Raw genomic sequence first — 22,125 nt, 5'->3', positions numbered from 1 at the left:
TTTTAGGTGATTTACTGAGTCAACCTTATATGCCTGTTCACTAATACAAATAAATTGTACCTTTTTCTTTGTTTTTTTTTATCATACTAAAATGCATGTGAGAAAAAAAATTATAATCTTTGGAAATCACGTAATTTTTTTTTCATGATTACTTCCTGTTTGTTTCTTAAGGAGGAACGGTTAAAGCCAATAACCTAGACAATGTTCTGGAAAATCTGGGAATTGAACTCACAGAAAAGGAACGTGAAGCTCTGGCAGAAAATCTGCCACTTAGTGGTAAGCATTGTAGATAATAATGAGCCTTAGGAGTTTACATTTATGAGCTTGTGTAAGAGAATGTATATTAACTAGTGATATTTGGTATACCAAAAGAAATTAGAAGCATTTGCAAAGATAGGGATGAACAGTCTTCATTTAAGAACAGATCACGTATTATTTAGGGGAAACTACATTTTTATTTAAAAACAAACCTAAAATTATGTCCCGGGTAAATGCAGCAGCAGTTAAATTCTTTCCCCCGTGAAAGTCCAAGGCGAGAGTGTCTTTGGGTAATGGACAGTGGCTCTTCTCCATTCAGCGATACAGGGATCCAGGTTCCTTGCCTCTTGGATTCCTTTTTAAGGCCTTGTCATCGTTTCTATCTAATAATGGAATGGAAAGGAGAGCATGAAGGAGAGAGAGTGCACGCGTTATTTCCATAGCCATTCCTTTGTGGAGAACTGGTCACGTGGCTGCACCTAAAAATAAATGTGAGGCGGAGGTGGGGCGGTAGAGATGTAGTATCTTTCTGGGCATCCACTTCCATTTATGATTCTATGCTCTGAGAGGAAATCAGAGTATTGGTAGGTAGTTAGCTGCTTTTTGTGTTTTGTTTTGTATTCATTGACAGTTGCCTCAAATATACATGCACCATGTGATTTGAAGCCCAGGAGGCCTTCCCTAAAAAGTCTCTGTGAGACTAGAACTGAAGAAGATAAAATAAAACTAAATCAAATCAAAATAAATCCATAAAGGAAAACTGTTTCCTAGTCATCTTCATTGAGGTTAACAGTATATATTTCCAGGTAACAAGCCCAACACCAGATTGCAGCAGATAGTTTTGCTTTGTCCCCAGCTGAGGACTGTTAATGCCTAAAGGAGCCTGTAACCAACCACAACTTAGACAAGCCTTGAGTTCCGCAATGGGGAAACTGGCTCATTAACAGAAAAAAGGTGTAGTCTTAGGCTTCTTTGCTTCTCTTGCACATGCTTGGCTTCTCTGTCACCTGCCCATTCCAGCTTCACATTCTTCAAGTCGAATCACTTACCTTCTCATTATGTTTTAAAACATCACTCAGAAATGTTAGAAAGACCTAAGGAACAGGGGTTATGGTTTATTCAGTCAGCTATCCTCTTGAGGCTTTTGGTTTATAGATTTGTGGCATTGTAGGCCTTCCTTTATTTTGCTTTGGGGAATAGTGGTGTGCAACCAGTGAGGTTAGTTGGACACAGCCGTGATCTAAGTGTCATGCTTGGGGTTTAGTGCTCTGATTTGGCCATCAAGAGAGTCTTCATAATTTGCTTTTAAATTTTTTAATGTTTATTTATTTTGGAGACAGAGAGACAGAGCGTGAGCAGGGGAGGGGCAGAGAGAGAGGGAGACCCAGAATCTGAAGTAGGCTCCAGGCTCCGAGCTGTCAGCACAGAGCCCGATGCGGGGCTCGAACCCACGGATCGTGAGATCGTGACCTGAGCTGAAGTTGGACGCTTAACCGACTGAGCTGCCCAAGTGCCACAAGAGAGTCTTCACAATTTTATCTTTGAATTTGTGTTTCCTAATTGAAGTCTGATGGGAAACTAGAGCATGGCTGGGGCTTGGCACCCTGGCTCAGGCATGTGACTGCCCCTGCCATTTAGTCCCCAGGATGTATTCTGGATCAACCACTCCACAGCCTCTGGTATGGCCAACCTCCCTTTCACCACCATGCCTGGCAACATCTGCATCCCCTGACCCCAGCAGGGACCTGGGCATGGTTGCAGGGAGGGCTGGCATTGGCAACCTGTACCTGAAGGCATCTTGTGACAAGACATGGCAGCAGCAGTCCCCACTCTGGGCTGGCAGGGTCAAGCCTGTTCCTCATCCCCTTCCAGGTATCTAGTGTGTCCCCACGTCAAGGCTGCATTACTCTTGGGAGTCGCCTGTCCATAGTGAGTTGAGGCAACCAGTGCATAGGAAAGTGAGACACGTGACTCAATTTTCAGATGTGTGGTTCTGGCGGCAGGAGGAAGGAAGGAAGTCTGCTGCTAGTGAGCCTCGTGCATGCTGAGTAATGGGACCACCCAGGGTGCCTGTGAGGTTCTGCACTCAACCCTAGAAGATGCCATGCCTGTGACAGTGCAACATTTACCAGCTGACTTATAAACAAAAACTAAAACAAAAACACCACGATGACAGTTTGGGAACAAGACTGTGGAAGAAAAAAAAAAGCAAAGTTTTTTTTCCTGATTTTTGAACAAGGGGTCCCACGTTTTCATTTTGTACTTGGCCCAGTAAATAAAGTAGCTGGTCTTAGGGGGTTGATCAATCCTTCCTGATATTGGAACAATGCCATATTGCTATAACTCTCTAGCTTTAGCTAATGATTTCTTTTTTCCCAAACATAGAAAGGTAGAAACATTTACCCAAACTTTATGCATGTGCTGGTAACAAAAGATTGAGAACACATAACCAGCCATTCCAAGTTAATAGTTGAAATAACTAAAGAAAAGTATTAGTAAAAGATAGAACATGAAAAATGTTTTCAACATCAATCATGGGAAGAACCTTGCGTTTGCATCAGAAGGGCTATCAGAGACCAAACAACAACATACTTAGCCTACTGTAACATTCCTGCAAGCGTAAGACAGAGAAAGCTTTCTTGGGTTAACCCTCTATCTACCATAGAATGAATTCTTTGCAATCCATTGCATCAAAGTTTTTGGCTGGTGAGATTAAATTGTGGGGAGAATCTCTATTTCTTAATTTAGCTCCTTTATCTTTTTATAATATTGCCAAATTATGGTATTTCTTACAGCTAATGGGAAGACAGAGCTCAAAAAATTGATGGAAGCAGTGGAAACTATTACAGGTTAATTAGAAGTTTCTATAAATCTAATGTCTTTATTCTTTAGCTAATTTATATTTTTATGTAGAACCATCATTTTTACATTCCCTTTTTTATTCTATTCTACCCATTTTTCTTCTATATTGATGAATATCTGCATACAGTTGCCCAGAATTACACATTAGAACATTTGCATTTTAGCACTAATTTTTCTGTGTGAATTTATAGTAGCAAATTTCTTAGTTTCTGGAATATTTGCCAAGAATAGTCACTATTCTTGATTTTGAAAGCCTAAATTTGAATTAGCATAGCTAATGATACAGCAAACTTTCACAGAGATAAAATTCTGTTATCATTAAGAGATTAGGGGAGAGATAATATCCTTACAAAATAAATGGATCTTATGCCTACAGTGTCCTAATTTGTATTATATAAACTGCATCAGTACGTCTATTACTTTACTAAGCGTAAGAGAGAAATTCTATTTCTACTCCCAATTAATGACAGTGGCAAACAGTTAACATATTGTGTGTGTTTGCTCATTCAGCTATTGTAGCTGAAGCTGTAAAGGGTCAACAGGTTTGGGGGGGGGCTGTGGTTAGGCCCTTCTCTCTACTAATCTGTGACCATTTGTTATGTTGAAGGGGGAGAGGTTGATGTCAGTGATGTAGGAGATGTTCTGGAAAACATGGGAGTAACTGTCACAGATAAGGAATGTGTAGAGCTCGTAAAAAACCTGCCAGTTAATGGTAAGCATTTAAAATATTAATATGGTCTTGAAGGAAGCATACATTTCTTATTTTGTTTATGAGAACTTCTATATACTTTCTGATAGCATAGAAAAAATGCTTTCAAAAACTACTTAGTATGAATGATTTCACTCATGTAATTATGTATCTTCACATACTGATAGATAATATGTAGGTATATTCTAGGTTGTTAACATGAATCATCTAGGGACTTGTGGCTGCACCATAGACTGAGAAGGAAGAAGTAGAAAAAGGCACTTAAACAAAAACAAAGACCGAAAAAGTACAGCCATTGTGATACGGTTCAATTTATACACTTATGTATGCAAATAATTAAAAAAAAAATGAATGGTACGTTTTCACCTTAAAAGGATGCTATCTAATGGTAGAACATCAGTAACTGTAAGCTGAGTGTATATGGGGATTCATTGTTTCTATTCTACTTTCGTATATATTTAAAATTCTTTACAATAAAAACATTTCAAGAGAAGATTTTAAAGAAGGAATTCCATTAATTTTTAGTTGGAAATCAGTTGCTGCTTTATTCACAACCTGCCATCAGGGCTAAGAAATACCTTTTGTAGTTGTGGTTCTATAGATGGGGAATTGTAAAAGTTACACTGGGTGCTAACTAGGTGAGAGAACAGAAAAGGACATTAGAGAGCTGAAAAGGAATTTAAAAAAAAGCACTAAGATTACAAGATTAACATGCTTAAGTGTCAATAATTGAATAGAGTGGATACATTGGTGGCTATTTCATTTTTAAAAATTTGAAAGTAAATTGGAAATTTTCTAGAGAAAATTACAAATCCTCCTTACATTAAATAATGACTTGCTGCCTTGGTGAATCTCCACATCACTTACTTGTGTATGACCTGATTTATGTTTCCACGTAGCTAAAGGAAAAGTCTACAAGAATAGGTTACTGGATGGTTTGAAGTCTCTTAATGGTAAGTGAGCAGCATAATACAAAGCCAGATGATTCTAAGAGACACATTATACTATCTCCTAGATATCCAATTGTGAACTTCACTAACCTCCTTAAATACTGATATCATTCCTAGCTTCTGATATAGACCTGTGAGCAAATTATCTCCATATAGAAATTTAAATAATATTTAACATAAGAGAAAATAAAGTCTGTGTCAGAACAGTAAAATTAAAGGGAAAATATTTGGGGAATTTGGTTAGGCGTTGAGACAATCAATAAAATAAACACAAATGAGCCCACTTATTAGTGAGAAGATAAAATAATGTTTTTCATTACTATGAATTATTAAATAGTAATGCAGGCCCTTTTAAAGCTTATGCTTTGTAAACCTGTCCCCATGATCCCATTAAAGAAAGAGGTTCTTTTTAAAGAGCTATTATCTATTATTATCTATTATTGACCCGCTTTGTACTATAGACACTTGATGTTCCTGCTGAAAATAACGTTAGTATATGTCAACAATTTGATGTATTTGCTAAAACAAGTCAACTGTCATGCTATATATGAGCCTATTTAAGTTATTTAAATCCAAAAACTATGCAGCATGCTAATTGACTATAATAAAATGCATTCTGGACAATTAGTTCAAGATTTCAGTTTTGTTTTTTTTTTCTGCAGACGGAAATTTCTAAGAACTAAAATCCCCAAACAAAAATTTTAGAAAAAGATCCCTTGCTTGCAAAAGAAAAATATTTCTGACAGGGGACACCCTTTATATTTCCACCTACACTACAGCCATGTGGGCCCATAGGTTATTTAAATATATAAACTGTATTTTTCTTTCCTTTGGCTATTTCTTGACCATTTTGCTTTTCTAAGGAGGGATTGTTAATGCCAATAAACTTGATTCAGTTTTGAAAACCATGGGATGGAAACTCACAGAAGATGAAATTAAGGATCTCAAATGCAACCTGCCCACTGATGGTGAGCATTGAAAATATTTTTAAGTTCTTTGGGAAAAATCTTACCATGATGATTAGATTCCCAGCTCATTGTTCTTTATGGATCTTGGTTATGGGATTGAAGAAGTTCTACCTTTTTCCATTCTTCTTCTTCTCACATCTGAAGAAGGCATTGAAGAATAACCCCTTCTTGGGGGCTGGGGCAACTTTCTTAGTGTACTTCCTATTTGTAGAGGGCAGGAACCCCACTTTAAGTCATGAACAGAGTACCTTTTAGTTTAAGTTTTATACTAAAATAGGGTTGACTTTTTATCTGATTGATGACGACTTGCTTAATGTGCCAATAGTTACATCTACAATTCTTTTTGAGATGTGCTTCTCATTAGATTTAATTGTAGATCCCTTGAGTTTTATCAGACTACCCTGGGGAGAAGCACAACCTAAGATGTTTGTTCCTGAATTATTTTTTCAAATTTGGAGGATTTACTAGGCACCATCTTAATCAAATCAGAGGTTTCAACAAAAGGAATGATGATCACACTCTTCATATTGTCTTTGCCAGAAGCCTTAGTTTTGAATGCCCTTGGTCACTAAAAGAAATTCCAGGTGTTATCTTCTATTTGTAGAAGATGAGAACTACTTCATTTTTTTGTGCCATGTCGCACCCAGAATCTCTGGATTCTCTCTGTTCTCCTTTATCCTTGCTTGCTAGCCAGCCAGTTGTTTTCTGGGTTCATTTCTCTTTGTAGTAACTTGTCCATTGCTGCCAATATCAACCAGATACTCTAGTAACACTGTATTTCCTAGCTTCTTCTTCTTTTTTTTTTTTTAAAGTTTATTTATTTATTTTTGAGAGAAAGAGAGAGAGGGAGTGGAGGAGGGATGCAGAGAGGGGGAGAGAAAGAGAGAATCCCAAGCAGGCTTCCGCATGGAGCCCGATGTGGGGCTCGAACCCACAAACTGTGAGATCATGACCTGAGCCAAAACCAAGAATTGGGGGCTTACATGACTGAGTTACTCAGGCGCCCCACCCAGCTTCTTCTTTTAAAGTACAAGCATATTCAGTACATTATCTGCCTTCTAAGTTGTTGAAATTGATAAACTCACCAACACCATTGCAAGGCATGGGTTCATTCCAGCCTCCAGTAACAATTTCTTCACCAAACACTTCCAGGACCAGAGCCAATGCCACATAGTTTTGGTGTTTTTGCTACTACTTTTGTTGTTGCTAAGGCAGCAACACACTTGTGGTTCCAGTTCCTTTTTTTTTTTTAAGTTTCTTTATTTTGAGAGAGACAGAGATGGCCTAAGCAGGGGAGGGGCAGAGTAAGAGGGAGAGAGAGAGAGACAGAGAAACCCAAGGAGGCTCCTCAGTGTCAGTGCAGAGCCCAACACTGTGCTCGAACTCATGAACTGTGAGATCATGACCTGAGCTGAAACTAAGAGTCACACGCTCAACCGACTGAGCCACCCAGGCGCCCTGTGGTTCCAGTTCCTATTATCAGCTAGCTATGCTGCAGTAGCAACAAACAACCCCCAAATCTCAGTGGCAACAGAGTTTTTTTGCATGACACTCAATATTAGATACTGCCCATAGGTTGGCTGTCCATCTGTTCTCTACTATAGGACATAGGATGCAAGAACAGTCCCTGTCTGGACAGTGTCACTTTTGTAACAGGAAAAAGAGAGATGATGGAGCCATGTGATAGTTCTTAAAGTTTCTACTCAGAAGAGACTCAAATATTTCATTTGACAAAGCAAATTGCATGATATCATTGGGAACAGAAGTATAATCCTCCCGTAAGACAGACTTGATACAGAGGGGAAGAGAATATTTGGACAAACAAGATATATTCTCTTAAAACAATGTATCTGAAAATGCAAGGAAAAACAATTTATACCCATTTTGATGCATTTTAAAATTGATTCCATAATTACAGAACATCTAGTCAATTTAATATATGGAGCCATCAAAAGAACCAGTCAGCTCTATTCTTATATACAAATATATGCATAGAATATCTCTAAAAAAGATACACAAAAAATGTCAATGTTTGTTCCTTAGAAGGAAGAGAATTCTGACAATGGAGATGTTTATAAAGGAGATATATTTTTCACTGTATTCTTATTGGTAACATTTGAGTTATGTAATTTATGCTTATGCTGCCTAGTAAGAATAAATTGATTTAGAAACATATTATGCGAAAAGCATGATTCACAAAAGGAAAAAATTGATAAATTGTACTTCATTAAAATTAAAAGCTTTCACTCTGGAAAGCTGTGTGGAGATGGTGGAAGACAACCTACAGTCTGGGAGAAAATATTTGCAAATGATACATCTGACAAAGCAGCAGCATCTATGGCATTTAAAGAACACGCAAAACTCAGCAATATAGGGGCATCTGGTGGTCCAGTCAGTTGAGCGTCTGACTTTGGCTGAGCCTCGTCTTGGGCTCTATGCTGACAGCTCAGAGCCCGGAGCCTGCTTCAGATTCTGTGTCTTCCTCTCTCTCTGCCCCTCCCCCTCTCGTGCTCTGTCTTTCTCTCTCTCTCTCTCAAAAATAAACAAACATTAAAAGGTTTTTTTTTTATTTGAGAAAACCTCAGCAATATAAAATACAAACAAACCAATAAGAAGATGGGGAAAATACATGAAACTATATGAATGAAAATACATTGCACCAAAGAGGATATACAGGTATCAGATAAACACATGAAGAGATGCTTGACGTCATTAGGTATTAAGGAAGTGCCATTTGAAACTGCAGTGAGATATCACTGCATACCTATCAGAATAGCTAAAATAAAAAATAATGACAACACCAAATGTTGATGAGGATGCTAGAGAAACCGGACCACTCATACTTGGTAGTGGGAAGGTAGTGATACAATCAGTATAGAAAAAGTACCAGTTTCTTACAAAACTAAGCATAGAGCTACCGTAGCAATTACACCTTTGAAACTTAGGTTCGCACAAAATCTGTACATGAACGTAAGAGCCAAAAACTGGAATCAGCCCAAGTCTCCTTCAACAGGTAAATGGCTAAACAAACTTGTGGTACATACATATTATGGAATACTATTATTCATCAGTAAAAGTACACTATCTGATTCATGCAACATCTTGGACAAATTTCCAGATAGTTATCCAGAGCTAAAAAAGCCAACCTCAGAGCTTACATACTGTAAGATCTTTACATATCATTTTTGAAATAACAAAATTTTAGAAATGGAGGACAGATTAGAGCTTGCCTGGATTTAGAGATAGGGGATTGGTGGAGGCAGAAGGAGGTGGATGTGGTTATAATAGGGTCCTTGTGGGACTGGAACTGTTCAGTATCTTGACTGTGGCAGTGCATACGTGAACCTACACAGGTAGTAAAATTGTCTGGAATTTAATAATACAGAGACATACACATGAGTACAAGTAACACTAAGGAAATCTAAATAACATCGGTGGATTTTATCAATGCCAGTATTCTGTTTTTGGTATTATTCTATGGCTTTGTAAGTCTTATCATTAAGGGAAGCTGGGCAAAAACGTACAAGGTATCTCTCTCTATTTTTTTCTACTAACTTCATATGCATCTACAATTACCCAAATAAAATTTTCAAAAAAAATATTAAATTGGAAATAAAATCTGTTAGTCTATCAGTGTGATAACTGCCCCCCCCCAGTTGCTAATATAAAGGATTTGTCTTCAAAGTGCTTAATAATTTATCTTGTAATCCAAATGGAGGAAATAAATCTTTCTGGGTCTGTTAAAACATCAGGGAATATTGAATGAGAACACATTACCTGAGAAAATCACTGCTGAAACCCAAGTTTAAACATTTTTGAATAGCATGTACCAAACATAAACCCATTGTCATGGCCTGATAGAAATAAGAAAGTTCTTCAAAGTCTTAGAGCTAAAAAGTAGACCCTGGACAGTAAGTGGCTTTTGAATCTTATCCCTTGACTATTGTAGGTTTGATTTTTTATAGAAGAATTAAGTCATAGTTGTATTGTTGATGTTATATTTTTCATATTTAACCTCTTTACACTCATTCTCAAGAAGTGGGTAAAAGTAGAGAATATTATTAGTACGGAAGTGTTGCTGGAGTATTTTCCTCTCCTATTATTTGTGTGTTTCACTGTCTCTTTTTATTATTTGTATTTCTTCTTACAGTATATGGGAGAACTACAATGAAAAAGTTGTGTAGTGGATTAAAAGCTTTTACAGGTCAGTGGGAAGTTATATAAAACCAAGATCTGCAGACTTTATGTAGTAGTATAGTTTTAAATAATATTTTTTACCATTCTATTGCTGATTTGTAAATTGTAGCTTTCAACCTTTTCTAATGAAACATTTGCTCCTAATGTCCCACCGTTTACCTTTATATATAGTAATTAAAAGCCTATAACTTACTAATAACTTCTGAACTTTCTGGAGTTTTTATACTAATAATAATTACTTCAACATTATTAATAGATTCCCAAATCAGAGTATATCAAGCAACAGCAAAATAAAGCTTTTTTTTTTTTTTTTCCATTCTTGGAACTGGAAAGAATTACGCTGAGTGAAATAAGTCAGAGGAGGACAGGTATCATATATTTTCACTCATATGTGGATCTTGAGAAACTGAACAGAAGATGATGGGGGGGAGGGAAGGGAAGAAAATAGTTACAAACAGAGAGAGAGGGAGGCAAACCACAAGAGACTCTTAAATACAGAGAGCAAACTAAGGGTGGATGAAGGGGTGGGGGAGAGGGGAAAATAGGTGATGGGCATTGAGGAGGGCACTTGTTGGGATGAGCACTGAGTGTTGTCTGTAAGCCAATTTGACAATAGATTATATTCATTTAAAAAAGCTTATTTAGGGGCGCCTGGGTGGCGCAGTCGGTTAAGCGTCCGACTTCAGCCAGGTCACGATCTCGCGGTCTGTGAGTTCGAGCCCCGCGTCAGGCTCTGGGCTGATGGCTCAGAGCCTGGAGCCTGTTTCCGATTCTGTGTCTCCTTCTCTCTCTGCCCCTCCCCCGTTCATGCTCTGTCTCTCTCTGTCCCAAAAATAAATAAACGTTGAAAAAAAAAAAGCTTATTTATTGTCAGTATCAAGAGCAAATAGCATATTTCAGAAAAAAAAATTAAAATATATAGTATTCTCTGGTAAGATGGATAAATGAATTGATGTTGATATTTCATTAATCAGACAGTTATTTAGGTAAAATCTATTCTCTTCTACTTTGACTTCTTGTCAGATTAAGAAATCATACTTTTCAGTATTTTTAAGCAAATTTGATATATGACCCTTCTCAATTCTGTATGGATGTATATATCTTATTATATCTTTGAACTTCCTCAAGTTAGGAAGAAACATGCTTAACGGTATTAAATTATTACTTGAAATAATTACTCTATAAAATTCTTGAATGATCACGTTTCATATTTTCAAAGGAAAAAATATTAAGGTGCATCATCTATCAGATTTTGTGAGGAACATGGGTATTGAGCTAACAGATAAAGAACAAAAGAGGCTGCTAAAGAAGCTTCCAGTTGATGGTAAGCCATAAAGATACTTTAGTAGCTTTCTAGAATACTTAACTTTATGGTACCATGGGAGAAGTTTTAAAAGTTCTCTTTAGGGGCGCCTGGGTGGCTCAGTCGGTTGAACGTCCAACTCTCGATTTTGGCTCAGGTCATGATCTCACAGTTCGTGAGACTGAGCCCTGTGCCAGGCTCTGTGCTGGCAGCATGGAGCCTGCTTGAGATTCTTTCTCTCTTTCTCCCTAGCTCTCTCTGCCCATCTCCCACTCACTCTCTCTCTCTCTAAATATATAAACTTAATTTTTTTTAATTTCTCTTCTAGCATTTAAAATATATATATATATTTAAAGTAGTTAGAAAAGGCATATTTTAAGTTATATCTATCAATCTATATATCTCTATCTCTCTATATAACCCAGGCCACCAGGGGCAAAATAAATGCTGCCATGTCATGCCTTCTAGCCAATGACAAAACTATTAGAAAAAAAATGAAGGAATGTGATTAGGGGAGAGAATTTTAGAAGAATTGGACAAGAGAAATCAAAGGATAAAGAAACCAGCATAGAGAGACTGTCAACTGTTCTGTCAGGGGTTTAGAATGGCATAATTGTCACTATTGTATCCCGTCTCATTTTTTTGTTGTTATTCGAGGATGAATAAGAACATATTTACTCAGTAAATGAAAACTCTCCCTGAAATTCTGAAGTATATGTATTATGTTTCTGAGCATCTATATAATGCTTTGTCTGACATAGAGTGTGATTTGCATTGTAGCTTCTGGGAAGATCTATCAAAATAGATTGTTGGATGGTCTGAAGTCTTTCAAAGGTGAGTTAATGAGCAGTTTGAGATTTAACATTTTAATTTATATCATTAGAGCTTTACCCAAGCCATCCTTTTATGAACTGATTTTTAAATGTAGTTTCTTTATTTTAAAAGAGGTATTTTGTGGTGAGTTTTTTTAAATCTTTGTAGGTCCCACATTTTCTTGTATTTTTCATAACTTAATCTTGAAAGTGTAAATTGAATTCTAGGTAGATAAAACAAAACATGAAGAGAATGATAGGTAGTCTGAAAATTAGTTAAGCAAAGAAAATAAAAATAGTTTCTATTGTTAGAAATATTGGACATTGTTTCCTGATAGAATCCAAATCATAAATTAATGTTCATTATAATTCCTCTAAAAAGAATGTGGTTTTAGTGTGAGATTCAGTTAAGACAAAAAAAAATGTAGGCAAAGGTACCAGCTTTTGCCTAGGATTTGGTTTTGCTTTCCCTCCTAGTGCTTAGTCCAAAAGAAGAGAAGAACATAAAGAGAATGAAGAAATGACTTAAAAGCTCTGCCACTTGGTACCTATTGAGAGGAGTCACCTGTCAAAAGAAGAGTGCCTCTTGGCATTCCTAGGCCCTCCAGAAGAGTGGGAGCAGGATTATTTTTTAATTTAATGTGGAAGTTGTCCACCATGCTGCCCATTTGATAGCATCTTGCTATGTGTCTTTATCAACTAAATCGTCACCTTAAAAATGAGGCAATCATAGCCAGATACTTGTCGGCCTCCCTGTTGTTCTCTTTCCCTATCTATCTAGTTTTTCTAGTCTCTAGGCCTCCTGTTTTACAATGTTAATAATACATTTTCCTTTCCATGCACTCTGAGCCTCAGCTCCTGCTTCAGCTTCAGAACATTTTTAACTAAATTTTTAACATTTTAACTAAAGCCCTCTGTAAACTACCATGCTAGGTAGTTTACAAGATAATTATCTATTCTTTTTAACTAATACAAATAGTGTTCTATCTTAAAATATTCACCAAAAAATCGGTGTTCATAAACTGTTTTCACAGTATGGATAAACCAGGCGTAAAGTAATTGTCAAGTTCCAGTGGAAAGCAGTACAAGTTTTTTGGCAACCGAGAGTTTTTTTTTCAAAATTCTTCTCTACTGCAAATTCAATTAGTTGTCTTTAGCTTAAGTTGCAAAATCCCTTCATAAATTATTTCTTGTCCATAGTTTCATCAAGGCAAAGCTTAAGGCTCTTTAACACGATGTTAAAATAGAGTTTGGTACTCACGTTTCAAAGCAATGTTAATAGTACTGAAAAGGATTCTATTTTTCCTTATTCCTAGTTTTTTCATATTAATAGTAAAAACATTTTCAATATAATAGTAACAGAGCACTGATAGATTTCTAGTATTTAATGTTCTTTCATATTTTAATATTTTTTGTCATTCTTTATGTCTCTTTCCTAAGGAGGGAAGGTTGAAAGAAGTAAAGCCAATACTGTTCTGGAAAACATGGGAATCGTGCTCACAGGAGAGGAGCTTCAAAGTCTAACAGATAACCTACCCGTTAACAGTAAGCACTGTGGTTATTTCTCTGCGTTTCTGCAGAGCTTTGCCTGTGAATGTGCATATTAGAATTTTTGAAATTAGGATTATTTGATGCTGAAAGGAAATGTATCTTAGAGTAGAACCCATTCTAAAGTAAAAAGAAATCCTGCCTCATTTTTAAAATTTAAAGTTATCAACATGTTTTCATACAGAAACCAGAGAAGCCAGAATGTTTATCTGAGGAATAGTCAGAATGTAGAATAAAACATCTACGGATTAAATTTAAAAGTGATCATACGCTGGCTAACGCTTCATTTCTTAGTTCTTCCAATCTGAACCATTTGCTTTTTTGTCTTATGTGTTCTCCCTGAGTGATTTTATGAACCCCTACTTTTAACCATCTGTTTGAACCATCAGTTATATTCTTTCCAGTCTTCTCCCCAGTCTTCAAACTATTTTATTCTAAATCTTCTGAGACATTTCTATTTAGTCCACCCCAAATAGCTGTTCAAGGATAAAATTTGTAATCTAATATATTCCATATCTTTTTAAACTGATCATCCTTTTTTCTGCTTCACTGACCCTGCCAGAAATCTCTATCCACTTAATTATTGCTGCTGCCTATTTAAACTCGTAAATATTTTTAAAATCCATTCCTACTCTTTAGCCCTGTATTACTACCCTTCTTTCTATTTCTTTTTATCTCTTCTTAGACTGCTAGATAACTCTCTCTCTGCCTATAATTTTGTTACTTTTAAATCCACTCTACACACAGTGGGCAGAATGATCCATTTCTATGTAAACCTGATCATAAAACTAGTTGGGGTTTTTTTCTCCCCATCTTATCTTCCCCTCTTCTACTTTTCTGTACCTTCTTTCAAAACGTTGAAATAACTCAAGGCTCTGATGGGTTCTCTAAGTGATCTTACCTACTTTTTGAGCTCTGAATTCTATCTGTATGGTAATGAATCACTGATAGATATTCCTAACCTAAAACACTCCTTGGATCTCTATTTGGTTTATTTACTACCTATTTGCAGTCTCCACTTGGATAGCTCAAATAACTTGTAACATAACTTGTCTTAGTCCGAGCTCTTGATTTTTCTACTAAAACTCATCCCTTCCCAGTATCATTACAAGGCATTACCACTGGAGTTTGTCTTGTGATGTCTTTGTCTAGCTTTCGTATTAAGGTAGCACTAGCCTCATAGAATGAATTGGTGTTTTTTCCCACTTCTGTTTTCTGAAATAATTTATGTAGGACTGATACTATTTCTTTAATTATTTGTAATAATTTACCAAAGAAGCCATCTGGACATAGTCCCTTCTCTCTGAGAAAATTTCCAATGCTTAATTTTCTTGTGTGTTACAACACTATTCAGATTTTCTGTTTCTTTTTTATTCCATTTTGGCAGCTTGTGTCCATTTTGGAATCTATTTCATGTAAGTTGTTTAATTTCTGGCATAAAGTTGATCACAGTATTCCCTCTTTAGCCTTTAAATTACTGTTAAGTTCAATGGGTTAATCCTTTCTTTCATTACTAATTTTAGTCATCTGTGTCCTCTCTCTTTTTTTCTTGGCTAGTCAATTTTGATGATGTTTTCGAAGACTAAATGTTTGGTTGCATTGAGTTTCTCTGTCATTGTTCTCATATCCACTCTAATCTTCATTATTTTCTTCCTTCTGCTTGTCTTTGGTTTGGCTTGCTCTTACTTTCCTAGATGAAGATAAAGACTTAATTATGGATTTGAGATCTCTCTTCTTCTCTAACATAGTTATTTAAGGCTATAAATTTTACTTTAAGCACCACCTTTACTGTGTCTCATGTATTTAATTTTTATTCAGATAAAAATACATTCTAATTTCTCTTGTAATTTCTTCTTTGACTCATGGATTACTTTGAAATGTGTTGTTTGATTTCAAAATATTTGAATTTCTCGGATTTCCTTTGGTTGTTCATTTCTAATTTAACTCTGTTGTGGTCAGCGAGCATCCTTTGCATGATTTCAGTCCTTTGCATTTTATTAACACTTGTTTTACGATTTAGCATACAAGAGAATCAGACGCTCTTTGGAGTCTCCAAAAACTTCTAACAGTGTAAAGGGATTCTGTGACCAAAATATTTGTTTTAGAGCCTTTTTTTTTTTTTATGATAATTCTAACACTTGAGTCATCCAAAGATTGGCATGTGTTGATTGCCTTTTCACTTGATAATTGATCTCATTTTCCTAACTTTTTGTATGTTAAATAATTCTAATTGTATCCTCAACTTTGTCAACTATTTTGTTGTGTAGACTCTGGGTCCTTTTAAAATTCATTGAACAATGCTGGTGGGTTTTGTTTTAGCAGGTAATCAACTCTGAGATTCAGAACACAAATTCCATCTCCCATTTCTCTGGATGGTTCCAGTCTCAGTTCATTCTACAAAGCTTTGTTTTACTGCTGTGGGTCTGTCTGCATGTGCCACTTGGGTTAGTCTGAGACTTGGGCCCTGGTTTAAATCTTAATTCAGTTCTCAAAGCCGTTGCAAGAATGCTTTCTTTGTATCTGTCTCATGCATGCACAACTCAAAAGTGAGCCCAAGACTTTTACAGATTCATACACAGAATTAGGGGATCCCTTTCTCCATTGTTCTCTCCTCTCTGGAATTACCCCATATTTTCCAACCTGAAGGGGCCTCTTTTCCAGGTTTCCCTGGTCAAAGAGATGGAGTTTTTATCAGTCTTAGCTTCCTGTTCTGCCTTGCAGTTCTGTGATTGGGGCCCCACCCTCAGGACAAAGCCATTAGGGAAAAGAGAAACCCAAAACAGAAGGCTCACTCCCCTTGCCAGTCACTTCTGCAAGTTTTGGTTCTCTTCTACAGTCTAGTGTTGTTGCTTTTTGTGTTTTCTTTAGACTTTTAGTCTAATCATCAGGAAAAATAGATTGTAGAGAGCTGATACGGCCGTGGCAGAATCAGAATCAGCCTCATATTTCATTATTTAAAAAATTAAAATATATATATATGTAAATAATACTTTCACATTTTAGCATGTGAATCAGGATGTATCTTATAATTGTTACCAATCACATAGTAGAGTTATTACATTCTTGTCATTGAATCTGCATTTGTGAATTTGGTTTTAGCCTGTCACTGTGGCACATTACCACTTTAAGTTGTGTATTGTTGGTACCCCATGTGTTGAGTTTAATTGCTGTTTAAAAACTTCTCCAAAAAAATTGCATTGTCATTAAGAATTGAAGGGAAAGTTGTGTATACAGGAAAAGCATGGAAACAGTGGCAAAGTATAAATCTATTATTAGTGAAGAAAACATCTCACCATTGGAGGAAAGACCACAATTCTGTTTTTCAAAATTTTATTGCAAAGCTACAACAAAATGCTTTTTGGACCTAAGAAAGAAAGAAACCCACAAGTAGAAAATCTATACTACCTGTTGTTAATGATGCATACACAAAAGAATTGCCTATGATACACCATACAGTGTAAGTGAAGGCAAAAGAAACTGCCAAATCCCTACAAAGGTAAAATAAAGTTCCAAGCAATGAGGATGGACATCAGACATCAACTTGTCAAAATTTCTTGTTAACTTTAATTGCACCAAAAAGAATGAAATAGGAATAAATTTAACCAAAGAGGGAAAAGAATCTGTGCTCTGAAAACTATAACACATTGGTGAAAGAATTTGAAGATGACACAACAAACAAATAGAAAGATATTCCATGCTTAGGGATTGGAAGAACAAATATTGTTAAAATGTCCATACTATCCAAAGCAACCTACAATTCAGTGCACTTTACCAAAAGCGCGTTCTACAAAACTAGAAAAAATAATCCTAAAATTTGTTTGGAACTGCAAAAGACCCCAAATAGCCAAAGTAATCTTGAGAAAGAAAAACAAAGTTGGAGATGTCACAATTCCATATTTCAAGATCTACTTCAAAGCCATACTAATCAAAACAGTATGGTGCTGGCATAAAAATAGACACATGGATCAAAGGAAAGGAATAGAGAGCCCAGAAATAACCCCATGATGATATGGTCAATTAATCTATGACAAAAGAGGCAAGAATATACAATAGAGAATAGACAGTTTCTTCAACAAATGGTATTGCTGGACCATTTGTCCGGAAAACTAGACAGCTACATATAAAATAATGAAACTGGACCACTCTTTAATACCATACACAAAAATAAGTTCAAAATGTATTAAAAACCTAAATGTGAGACCTGAAACCATAAAAGTCCTAGAAGAGAACACAAGCAGTAATCTCTTTGATATCAGCTGTAGCAACATTTTTCTAGATGTGTCTTCTAACACAAGGGAAACAAAAGCAAAAGTAAACTATTGGGACTACCTCAAAATAAAAGCCTTTTTGCACAGTGGTGGAAACTATCAACAAAACAAAAAGGCAACCTACTGAATGGGAGAAGATATTTGCAAATGATATATCCAATAAGGGGTTAATATCCAAAAAATATAAAGAACTTATACAACTCAACACCAAAAAAAAAAAATCTGATTTTTAAAATGAGCATAGGATCTGAATAGATACTTTTCCAAAGAAGTCATACAGATGGCCAAAAGACACATGAAAAGATGCTCAGTATCACTCATTATCAGAGAAGTGCAAATAAAAACCACAATGAGATATCAACTCAGACCTGTCAGATTGGCTAAAATCAAAACAGTGAGAATAATAAGTGTTGGTGAGGATAACAATTGTTGGTGAGGATGTAGAGGAAAAGAACTCTTGTGCACTACTGATGGGAATGTAAATTGGTACAGCCACTATGGAAAACAGTATGGAGGTTCCTCAAGAAAGTAAAACTAGAAATACCATATAATCCAATAATTCCACTACTGAGTATTTACCCAAAGAAAACAAAAATACTAATTCAAAAAGATAGATGCACTCTATGTTTATTGCAGCATTATTTATAATAGCCACAATATGGAAGCGTCCTAAGTGCCTATCAATAGATGAATGGACAAAGAAGACACACACACTGGAATATTACTCAGCCGTATTCGTCAAGATAGATGAAATTTTGCCATTTGGGACAACACAGATGGACCTAGAAGGTATTATGCTAAGTGAAGTAAGTCAGAGAAAGACAAATATGTCAATTCACTCACACATAGAATCTAAAAAAAAGTCAATAAATGAACAAAAAAACAATCAGACCTGTAAATGCAGAGAACAAACTGGTTGCCGGAGGGGTGGGGATGTGAGTATTAGCAAAATGGATGCAGAGGAGTAGGAGATACAGGCTTCCAGTAATGGAATGAATAAGTCATGGGAATAAAAGACACTGTATAAGGAATATAATCAATGATATTGTAATAGCGTTGTATGGTGACAGATGGTAGCTAGACCTGTGGTGCTGTGGCATCACATATAAAAACCTATCAGATGATTGCGTTGTACGCCTAAAACCAATGTAGCCTTATGTGTCAACTACTCTCAAGAAACATTTTTAATTTCTTGTTAGCTTTAAATAAAAAACTCTAATGGAGCCCTCATCTAAGAAATGCTGTGTCACCAGTGCTGTTGATAGCACACTGGACAATATTTTGGAGACAAAAGCAGACACCAGTGATTCTGAGTTGAAGAGCTGAACAGCAATTTAAAAGAATTAGATTCTAAATATGAAATTAGAGTAATTGCAAGTTTATCTCACATATTTTTATGTTTGCATAAGCATGACATTTTAATTTTTTTAATTTTTAAATTTTTTTTTAATGTTTCTTATTTATTTTTGAGAGAGAGAGAGAGACTACAAGCAGGGAAGGGGCAGAGAGAGAGGGAGACACAGAATCTGAAGCAGGCTCCAGGCTCTGAGCTGTCAGCATAGAGCCCGAGGTGGGGGGCTTGACCTCACAGACTCCGAGATCATGACCTGAGCCGAAGTCGGACGCTCAAGCAACTGAGCCACCCAGGCGCCCCTGCATAAGAGTGATATTTTAAAAATCGGTTTAACTCTAAACATCATTCAATGATATAAAATAAATATTCTAAATTATAAGGAAAAAAAAGGAAGTTAGCCGATTTCCAGGCCTAGATGATTTTCATATTCTTCTTACAGTTTGTAATCTATCTTTTACAATAGGACATATGTATATTTAAAATACTTTGCTTAAAGGCAACAACCTCTTTGACCTCAGCCACAGCAATTTCTTGCTCGACACCTCTCCAAAGGCAAGGAAATTAAAAGCAAAAATGAACTATTGGGACCTCATCAAGATAAAAAGCTTCTGCACTACAAAGGAAACAATCAACAAAACTAAAAGGCAACCGATGGAACGGAACGGGAGAAGATATTTGCAAATGACATATCGGATAAAGGGCTAGTATCCAAAATCTATAAAGAACTCGCAAACTCCACACCTGAAAAACAAATAACCCAGTGAAGAAATGGGCAGAAGACATGAATAGACACTTTTCCAAAGAAGACATCCAGATGGCCAATGGACACATGAAATGATGCTCGATATCACTCATCATCAGGGAAATACAAATCAAAGCCACACTCACGCTGAGATACCACGTCACACCAAGTGATCAGAGTGGTCAGAGTGGCTAAAATGAACAAATCAGGTGATTATAGATGCTGGCCAGGATGTGAAGAAATGGGAACCCTCTTGCACTGTTGGTGGGAATGCAAACTGGTAGAGCTGCTCTGGAAAACAGTGTGGAGGTTCCTCAGAAAACTAAAAATAGAACTATCCTATGACCCACTGCTAGGAATTTACCCAAGGGATACAGGAGTGCTGATGCATAGGGGCTCATGTACCCCAATATTTATAGCAGTACTTTCAACAATAGCCAAATTATGGAAAGAGCCAAAATGTCCATCAACTGATGAATGGATAGAGCAAATATGGTTTATATATACAATGGAATACTACTTGGCAATGAGAAAGAATAAAATCATGCCATTTGCAGCAACGTGGATGGAACCGGAAGGTATTATGCTAAGTGAAATAAGTAAGTCAGAGAAAGACAGATATCATATGTTTTTACTCATGTGGATCTTGAGAAACTTAACAGAAGACCATGGGAGATGAGAAGGGGAAAAAAAAGAAATAGTTACAGAGAGGGAGGGAGGCAAACCACAAGAGATACTTAAATACAGAGAACAAACTGAGGGTTGATGGAGGGTGGGGGAGAGGGGAAAGAGGGTGATGGGCATTGAGGAGGGCACTTGTTGGGATGAGTATTGAGTGTTGTATGTAAGCCAATTTGACAGTAAATTATATTTAAAAATATATATAAATAAATAAAATACTTGGCTCGACAATAATAGATAATAATCTCCTAATTTAACTTGTTATTTATGGAAAAGGAAAATTCCTATGTGGTGTATATGGGAAAATTTCAGGCAATTTGATCAGAGGCTTCCATAAAAGTACACTATCTCTGAATTTTGTTTACTCAGCATAACCAGTTTTTCCAAACTCTGAAGTCCTTGAAAGTAGAAAGTGTACTTTAATTATCTTTGTGCCCTTAAGACCTAGCATATTTCAAATATTAGATATGTAATTTGAGGGAAATGGTTCTTCTCTAACAACTTTGCACATCTCCACCTAGGCCACATAAATATATCTTGACCACAATCTTACCATAGTCTTTCTTGAAAGCGTCACAATTCCTCCTGGAACAAGGGGAAGTAGACAGCCTTGTGAAGAGCTGCCACCAAGCAGTGTCTCCATCTGTTTCCCTATCTACAGGAGACGGTCACAAGGTCATTTCTCATTCATCTCCTTAGTTTCAGTTGAACACAACTTTCTGCCTCTCTCCTCTAGGATACAGCTGCAGATTTCTGTATAAGTCTATAAAACTTGTTGGGTACCATTTGAGTGAGCTTCCCAGCAGCAGAACAACTCATCGCATGTCCCACCAGTCCACTGTCCAGCTGGTTCCGTGTTGTATTCTGGGACTAAAGTGGCAGAGATCCAACACCATGCTGATCTTACTTCTTGGGTATAAGTAATAAACTATCTTAATCCATTTGGGCTCATTGTCTCATTACCATCAAAATCTGTGGAAATGTGACGAGCCAACCTAGCAGTTTCAGTGGCAATCTTTTGTGATCCTGTTAAATACCATACCTCTTCTTAGGAACTCTTCTTAGGAACTTCTTGACCACTTGTCAGTAACTAATGTATGATGACTAAGTAGAGTGGAAAATAAGAAAAAAAAGGGAAATTTGCCTATAATGAGATGAATGAAGTTTTTTAACAATTGCTCCAAAAATACACCAGTCATATGTCACCAGCCCTTCCATGATTATCATAGTAATTGAAAAGACTTTTTAAAAAAATTATATTGGGAATATATGAAAGATTACTTCATTTTTCCTTTTATTATACAATGATAGGTAGGCTTTATGGATATACCATAATTGAGCAGGGTCATAGAACATGGCCAACATCAATAATAGTTTCTTCCAGGTTTATAAAGTAGGGTGAATCTAAACAATTTAGGAGTATAAATTGCCTCTGAGTGGACTCTATCTTCTAGGGCAGGGTCAGCAATGTTT

At 36.3% G+C, this 22,125-nt stretch overlaps 1 protein-coding gene across 1 annotated transcript in view; it reads left to right on the top strand.

Moving 5' to 3' along the window:
- LOC124512835 (uncharacterized) overlaps positions 1–22,125 on the top strand; it is a 49,690-nt gene that overhangs the window by 18,036 nt on the left and 9,529 nt on the right. The window contains exons 12-18 of the mRNA XM_047080441.1: positions 172–276; positions 3,728–3,832; positions 4,729–4,782; positions 5,643–5,747; positions 9,898–9,951; positions 12,028–12,081; positions 13,500–13,604. Coding sequence (XP_046936397.1) covers positions 172–276; positions 3,728–3,832; positions 4,729–4,782; positions 5,643–5,747; positions 9,898–9,951; positions 12,028–12,081; positions 13,500–13,604 — 582 coding nt within the window. The remainder of the gene's footprint in view (positions 1–171; positions 277–3,727; positions 3,833–4,728; positions 4,783–5,642; positions 5,748–9,897; positions 9,952–12,027; positions 12,082–13,499; positions 13,605–22,125) is intronic.

The sequence above is a fragment of the Lynx rufus genome, unplaced genomic scaffold (genome assembly GCF_022079265.1).
Source record: "Lynx rufus isolate CCGP_SWC_20201006 ecotype Redwood Valley unplaced genomic scaffold, mLynRuf1.p SCAF_18, whole genome shotgun sequence".
Lineage (NCBI taxonomy): Eukaryota > Metazoa > Chordata > Mammalia > Carnivora > Felidae > Lynx > Lynx rufus.
Note: the sequence above shows the minus strand (reverse complement) of the source record. Positions and strands in the feature narration are given on the sequence as shown.